The sequence below is a fragment of the Miniopterus schreibersii genome (genome assembly GCF_964146895.1).
Source record: "Miniopterus schreibersii genome assembly, chromosome: 15".
NCBI classification, from domain to species: domain Eukaryota; kingdom Metazoa; phylum Chordata; class Mammalia; order Chiroptera; family Miniopteridae; genus Miniopterus; species Miniopterus schreibersii.
The window spans coordinates 48,855,634-48,863,485 of record NC_138115.1 but is presented as its reverse complement, the minus strand read 5'-3'; the positions used below and the strand labels follow the sequence as shown (position 1 = coordinate 48,863,485).

Genomic DNA, 7,852 nt, shown 5'->3' with positions numbered 1-7,852 from the left:
TCAAGAACAAAAGCAGTGTTTATTTGTCCGGCTTTTGACGGAGGACGTTTACAGTTGAGTGGAATGGTCACAGTCTTCCCCTGGCGTGTCTTGTGCAGCGTCCTCAGTGGGTTGGAGTGGAGGGTCGCCACACAGAGGGCACAGACAGCCGAGGCGTTTCCGAAAGTCCCTGTCGAGGAGCATGTAGAGGAGTGGGTTGACGCAGCAGTGGGTGCTGGCGATGATTCTCGTCACCTGGACGCTCCTGTCCAGGTCGTAGTGGCTCCGGCAGTCGTGCAGTGAGAAAGTTTTCTTGAACGTAGACAGGAAAAGCATGATACTGTAGGGTCCCCACATCAGAAGGAAAACAACTGATATGGCGAAAACAAGCTTGAAAAGTTCATGCTTCCTTAGTGTTTTTCTCATTTGTACCAAGCAAACTATAAAAGCCAACAGTGGGACCAGAAGTCCCACAAAGTTCATCTTTAAGGTCAGAAAATGCTCCCAGAATGTCCCCTCCCCAGGCACAAAGTGAGACCCGCTCAAGAAGCACCTGGATTCCTGGCTGGATTTGTAAAACAGGAATTCAGGCAGCGCGAGCAGCAGGGCCATCAGCCAGGCCAGGATGCTGGCGGTGACGCCACAGGGCACCTTCCCGGCCACCTTGAACAACCTTCTCCCGGGGAAAGACACCAGGTAGTTCAGAAGGGCATTGAAAAATGCCTCGCTGTGTAGGCCCACGGAGGACAGTGTCATGAGAGTGATACACATGGAATGGCCCAGCGTGCTCCCGTGGGAGGCGGCGTGAGCCCGGAACGGCAAGGTAAGCAAGGAACACAAATTAGAAATGGCCAAGTTCAGGAAATAGATATTTCCCACGCGCCAGAGTCTTTTATGTTTCACCAGGATGAAAACAACCAAGAAGTTGTCCAGGAGACCAACCAGGGACACTACGGTGTAGAGCTGAGGCACCAGCTGGGCCGAGAGGACTTTGGGGTCATATCGGTGGCATTGTTCTACGTTGTCCTTTAGGAGAGTTTCATTGTCGTTCAGATCATCCTCAATGAGGATGTCGTAATAGTCATCATCTGGTGCAGAGGTGTAATTAGCCATCTCCGGGCTGCTCTGTGGGGAAATGAGAAATTATTTCACACGGATGAGCGGTCCTAGAGGAAGCAATAGACAGGTGAGCGCCCACGAGGCAGCTCCCCCCCCCCCCCCCCGGGCCTCAGCTGGGGGCAGGAGGCCACAGCTCAGAGGAGCGAAAGCGAATTTCCTTAGCCCCCCTGCCCTTCCCGAGGGTGGCTGCTGGCCCACCTGCTCCCTTAGCCCTCGGTGCCCAGCAGGGTGCTGCCACCATGGCTGACACAGCAGGCAGGACGCCCCTTCAGAGCGCCCCGTTCTCTGGGTAGAAATAAGACTTGCTCATACGTGAGAAACACACAATGAAAGAAAACCAGGACCCAGTTTCACGAAATTGGTGCCGGTCACAACTGCTCCACGTTTAGAAAGTTGACTCACGCGGGAGGCAGCTTCCTGTGACAGGCAGAGAGGTCTGAGTCGGTCCCTCGAGGGACAGGAACAAACATTTGCAAAAGCGAAAGCATCCTGAGCATCCGCGTGGACACGGTGCTTGGTCACCCAGATACTCACCGCTTGCGCTGCTGTGGGAAGGGGCTGGGGCAGAGGAGACGCCGCGTCCTCCCCGGCTCCTGACCCTCGGGGCCACTGCGTGCCCGGCCGCCGGCCGCCCCGCCGGCCCGGGCCTCGGGCTCACTGAAGTAAAGCCCCCGGAGCCGCCGGCCCGGCGTGTTTCTGTCTCGGAGGGAAAGCAGGAAGTCCTGTCTCCACCGCCCCCTGCCCCGCCTCTGATTTCCCCCGGCCCCTGGCCGCCCCGATAAGGGAACTGCCTGCTGCTGCTGGCGATACGGAGGGAGGGATAGGAGGGATCGCCTGACATGTGTCACTGAGCAAGGGACCAGCCGGCAGCAGAGAAGTGTCACCAGTAAAGCCTGCAGACCCCGGGGGCCTGAGGCCCACCTGCAGCGGCTCCTTGGCATCAGCAGAGCCCACCCCCCGAATCCATACGGGCTCCCAGACTTGTAGTCAGGACCCCAGGGACCGGCATGTGCTTGGCTTTTTATTGTCACTTTTGAGAGACGTGTGTTTTGGTTGAGGAACGGGGTCTCAAGAGAGGATTTCCCCAGCAGTGGCCGCCACGGGGATGTCCCTTGGGATGGGGGTGCAGACACGGGGTGTCAGTGCAGTGAGCCCGGGGCTGCTGCGAGCACCGACAGGGGGAGTCTAGGAGTCAGGGGAGCTGTTGGGAGCTGACTCAGCTCCTAAAGGGAGAACTGAGAGCAGAAAAACTCCACGGTGAGGACACGGAGGCGTCATCCGTTGTCAAATCGGGGCTGCAGAGAACGTGAGGGGAACAAGTTCAGCCCCAGACAGGGCTGGGGTGGGGCGAGGTTTGAGGTCGGAGAGAGGAAACTGAGACAGAGTCCAAATTTGGAGTGGTGGGAGAAGGCGGGGGGCAGCTGGGGGGTGGGTGAAGACTCCGGGATGGCTCTGAAAAAAATGAACTGGGAAGAGGAACTTGAAAGAGCTGAGAGCTCCCAGGCCTCTGTGAGCTCCCAGGCCAAGGCTTTGTACCTGTGACTGACCTCAGGCGGGGGTCGGGTTAGCATGCATGTCGCTGGTCAGGTGACATCCTGTTAATGCCAAGGAGGCGTTCCAGGTGGCATTCCTCACAGAGTGTGGATCCGTAGAAATAGAAATAGAAATAAGGAAAGCATCAAGGGAAAGGAAAAATAAACACAAGAAGGGCCCAGACGGACATGGGATCGAACATTAAATTTAACTCAGAGGGCAGCGCAGGGTGCCCCTCCCTGTGCAGGGTTGGGTGCTGCTGGGAACCGGGGCTGGGCCTGTTTCCCAGCAAGTCCTCCCGCCTCCCCCAGTGTGGGCTTCTGTGAGCGAGGGAGGGTCACCGTGCCCTGGGAAGCTCCATCCCCTGGTGGCGGCCGTGGCCCCGGGACCAGCAGTGGCCAGTCCTTCTTCCTGGGGCTCTGCCTCCCTCGGCTGGGCTCTCTGGACCCACACCAGCCCCCCCCCCCCGAACCTGGGGTGAGCAGGGGATGGCGGCCTTCGATGCTCTCTTGCCTGATGGCCGCTGGTCTCTCCCAGGCAAGGGGGTGAGAGTCACGTTCAATGCTGAGGCTTGAAAAACCCCAGGAATATACACCCTGCACGTGATGTGGTTAAGTGGAGGGAAATAATAGGATCATGTGAAATTTGAAGTTTCCCAAGAAAAACACTGTTTTGTAAGTTCAGGATCGCCCTGACTTCCTGATACCAGCGCGGCCTTCGCTTTCAGTGTTATTTTATTTTGGGGTGATTCCTGGCGTTCTGTCTATCCACGGGGCAGCCCCTGGCCTCCAGGAAGCCCCCGCCTTACACCAACCTGCCAATCCACTTCTCCCCTCCGTTCTTTCTTTTAGTGCGTGTTTCTTTTTTCTTCCTGCTGCCAAAAGCTTTATTGTTTCCATTTGGTCCAATGCCTGGGAGAGGGCTCCAGGGTGGTTAAAAGGATGCCTGGTGATTTCAGGGAGAGGTGCAGGCAAAAGCCAGACACCAAGGGGACGCAGAGGGGCCCCTCGAAGGCCTCTGGGCTCCAAAGGCCCCTAGGAGTGCGTGAGGGTGAGCCTTTCGAGAGATAACTGCCCCGCCCAGCCTGGGGGCAGGCAGCCTTGGCGGTGGGCCAGGTGTCACCCATCTTCCCCATGAGTTTCACCTGCTGGCCCAGGGCGGGGTTCGCCAGGAAGCCACAGGCCTGAGGGTCTGCGCGGGCAGAACCCAGGGCATCCAGGTCCAAAGGCCTGGGCCAGGCTCTCCAAGGCCATGGCGGCTTCCGCGGCGTCCCGAGTTGTGCCCCACTCGGCCTGGGGTGGCCTCGGCACGTCCTGGAAGAGAACACGGCCACCGCCACCGCGCTGGTTTCGCATCTTGAAGGGACGCTGCGCGCCCTCGGCTTCTCCACGGCCAACTCGGGGAGGCCCCCCGCCCCCCAGAGCCCATCGCCACTGTCAACATGGAAGCCCAGCGACAGGTAGGTGTGGGGTCGGGGATGCAGGGCGGCCAGGCCGTTCACTGCAGCCGCCGCCCGGGGGTCATCCCGGCGAATGCGGGAGCTCGCCGCTGCTCGGCCATAAGGGGGGAAAGTCGGAAAACATGCTGGCTGGTCTCGGAGGCCGAGGATGGCTGAGGTGGTTCCAAAGTAGAGACTGGAAAAGAGGTTGGAGGGTGTTTGGGGGCTGGAAGAAGGGTGTCCCTGGGTCTGTCCTGTCCAAACGCTGTTGAAGCGGGAGACGGCCCCGGGACCGCAGAGGGCGCTCGAGCTTGTTTCTAAGAAGAGCTGTTAACAGCGCTTCGCCTCGAGACAAGGCCCGTCGCTGATTTCTGGCCTTCAGTCTCCGCTGGCTCCCAGGGGCTTTTCCAGTTTCCCTGGAAACTCTCCTGAGGGTCCCAAATTGTCACCTTTTCCTGTTTTCCATCGGCCATTTCAAGCAATTGAAAGCTCACCCCACCTCCTCCCGCTCCCACCGCCTACATCTGCGCGCAGAAGGTGACCCCATCTCCTTTCTCGGGGCTCCCTCAGCGGCCTCGCGTGGAACTGTGGTCACTTCCGTTCATTCTTTCCCGTCGGTGGGCAGAGTGGCTCTTCCGTCGATAGCTCGTTTCCCCGCACTCCGGGCGCCATGCTCTCTAACTTCCACCCATAGCTCCCGCACTTGGTTTGAGCTCCGACCCCTTTTTCTCCGTTGGCGCCTTCAGCATGTTAACTCGCTCAGGCCTTAGATAAAGCCTGTAAGCACACGCTCAGCCCCGCATGCTGCTCACTGGCTTCTCTCTCCGCAGGGGCCCTTCATTAGTTGTCCAAGCTCCCTGTTCCGCCCTCATCAGCGGCTGTTCCTTACTCAGGCCCCCAGCCTGGCTGCTGTCCCCACCATTCCACCGAAACTGGTCTCCCCAGAGTTGCCAGCAACTTCCTGCGGGTGAAACGCATTCCACTGCTCCGCTAAGGGGGGTGGCCACCCCGCCACGTGCCCGGGGCAGGAAGTGCCCAGGTCTCCCTGCTCCAAAATACTGCAAACAACGACCAGACCTTAAAGTCAGCAACACACAAACCACTACGTCTAGGGCCGCCCCAGCCGAAGAAATGCTCAATGTCCCCCGGCCCCCTGGTGTGTTTTTAAATTTTTTAATTTTTTATTGTGGCAAAATACACATAACAAAATTTAGTATCTTAACCCTCTTTAAGCTTAGAGTTCAGTGGTACTCGATACATTCACAATGTTGCACAACCATCACCCTCATTGCTTAATGTTTTTGAAACCCTTTTAGAATTAAAAAAAATATTAGCATGGGACTTTCCAGTAAAGATGAGGAGTGTGGCAGGGTCATGGCTCCCCTCCTCCGGTACCTTATACATCGACCCAAAAGTGGTTTTAGCAAAAATTCTAAAAATTCACCTGTAGTAACCGAACAAGAAACAGGGTACAATTTTGTACCAAAACTTTGAAATGTGGTGCAATAGGTCCCCAGAATAATCCTCATGTTCTTAGGAGACGCATGGGCACAGCAGCGAGTAGGTATCCTTAGGAAGAGAAAGGAAAGACATCTACAGAGCAAAAGCTCCCATATTCCAGAAGCGTTTCTAGGACTTTTCCTACTTTAAGACAATGTACTAAGGGAAACACGGCAAACCCCACAAGAATGGAATCGACGCTTGTCTACGCTGAATGGGTTCTGCTAATAATATTTTGCTCCCTTGTTCAGGATCTTGATTCCTTATAAAAATTTTAAGCGCATCATGATCGAATCAGATCTTTCAGGGTTTAATTGTGCTTTGCAAAGCCTGCCAACTGCCTCTCATGATGATCCATTTCCTTCTGCATTTGTGGTCTCCATGGGAGCTCATATTTATTGGGGATTGCTTTCTCGGCAGCGGCTTTGTGTGGCTTGAAGGGGGAGCTCTCCCTCCCGGAGGAGTTTTGCATTTGTTTCGGCCAGGAGCGCCGGGGCCATCAATGGCCTGAGATGAGTTTTCTTGGTCTGGTTTGGGGGTTTCCCATTTTGAGGGTGTTATGAAATGGAACCTCACATTTGCCTGAGGCACAGGTTTCGGATACCCAGAGGAGGTTTCCCCCTCTTCTGCTCCGAGCCTAGGCAAGCGCTGGCCAGCTCTCTTGCTGTCCCCGGCCCGCCGGTGCATTCCTGCTAGCCCACCTTGCCCACGTGCTGGCGTGATGTCAGGACCTCTCAGCTCTACTCCCTAGCTCGTGTAGCCCAAGGCTTTGCCGTCTGCCCCGCGTTGGGGCCACACTTAGTGGCCTTTGTTCTGTCTGCATCAGACAGTGATCGACATGATAGATATCCACTGAGTAGTGTTTCAACGAATATTTGTTGAAAAGTGTCGTTCATTTACTCGTTTCTCAGGATTTTTTGCCTACTGCCCTGTGAACCTCCCTCTTCCCCTTCCATATCCTCTCGCCTCTGCCCTGCTTTATCTCCAGGGCGGCTGATCTGATCAACGAGCCCCGGCCTCTGATTTTCAGCTGGGTTTGGCCGGGGGAGTTCTAGGTAGGAGACTGGAGGATCCTTCTTGGTGGGGTCTCCGAGGTCTCCTCGGCGGGGCGGGGCTTGTCAGGCGGCCCCCTCACCAGCACCGAGCGCTGCGCTGTGTGCTAAGGTTCCCCATACCCGGTCTCAATCTTTGTAAAGAAGCCTCTCGCCAGAATCCCCTCGGCTGCCCTCTGGAGTGCACCACACGTTTTCTAGCAAGACTGCAGGGCACGTCTCCCAAGGGCCAGGGACTTGGCCCCAGAAGAACATGGTGAGCCAGGTAGACCCGTTCTCTGACCTCATGACACTGACATTCTAGAGGGAGGCGGTCAGGCACATAATGATCATAATCCGGGGAGTTGCATGATACGCCGGGAAGCACACGGGGCTCCGGGACAGACAGCCTGGGCTCCTGGCCCAGCCCAGGGAAGGTTCCCCAGGGTGGGTGCCATCTAAGCGGGAAGCCGTGTGAGGAGTGCACAGGCCTCTTCTCCTCCAATGTCTTCTTTCCCAGGTCCTTGAGGGGCCATTTCCTTGTACTGTATGTCAGAGATGGGACAAGGGAAGTAAAAGGAGCACAGTTCAAGGTGGAGACATTTTATTACTTACTGGCATCTATGACTGAGGATTGGTGGGAGAGGAATTTGGAACGAAGAACTGGACTCTTAGATTGCACTCCTGGGAATGCAGAGTTCTCAGTGGGGAAGCTGCTTGCAGAGGCCTTGGCGGGGGGGGGGGGCCTCCCGGGAGACAAGCTGGAAGGGACCCAGCCCAGGCGGGACCCAGCAGAAGGAGAAGCTGATCACAAGGGAGCTACAACTGAGGCCTCAGCGGATCCCGTGAGGAGCTCTGGGGCTGAGCTGGCCCTGCAGCACCGTCTGCGGCCGAGGGAAGGGGGCCAGGCCTCTGCCACCCCACATCAGCTAGTCATTGGCCTCAGCCGTCCCCTGGGAGAGGGCATAGCCTGGCAGGCGGGTCCCAGTAGCTGAGGGTGGCTCCCAGTGAGGGGTGCGGCAGCCCCATCCCCAGCAGATGTGAGGGTGGGTGCCCTGACCCTGAAGAGGGCATCTGAGCAGAGCCCACAGTGCCTCCTGCACATGCTGAGGGTTCTGGGTTCCTGCCAACTTTATTCACCCCGATGACAAGAAACAGAAACTGAAATGTACAAAACCACTATGTTGTAAGACCACGAGCCCATGCTTGTGGTCGCAGGAGGGGTCACGTGCACGCTGTCCACTCATTCCAC

General features: G+C 57.0%; 1 protein-coding gene across 3 annotated transcripts; it reads right to left on the bottom strand.

The window, feature by feature from the left end:
• On the bottom strand, positions 1 to 1,752 carry CCRL2 (C-C motif chemokine receptor like 2). 3 transcript variants are annotated; one of them, XM_081159596.1, is made up of 2 exons: positions 1,633 to 1,752; positions 1 to 1,104 (listed from the first exon to the last, which is right to left on the bottom strand). In XM_081159596.1, the coding sequence occupies exon 2, from the start codon at positions 1,090 to 1,092 to the stop codon at positions 49 to 51; it is 1,044 nt and encodes a 347-aa protein (XP_081015722.1). In that variant the 5' UTR covers positions 1,093 to 1,104; positions 1,633 to 1,752; the 3' UTR covers positions 1 to 48. The 3 variants fall into 3 exon arrangements, with proteins under 3 accessions (XP_081015722.1, XP_081015721.1, XP_081015720.1); XM_081159595.1 differs by lacking the exon at positions 1,633 to 1,752 and adding an exon at positions 1,297 to 1,622; XM_081159594.1 differs by lacking the exon at positions 1,633 to 1,752 and adding an exon at positions 1,501 to 1,566.
• Between the last annotated feature and the right edge of the window lie 6,100 nt (positions 1,753 to 7,852).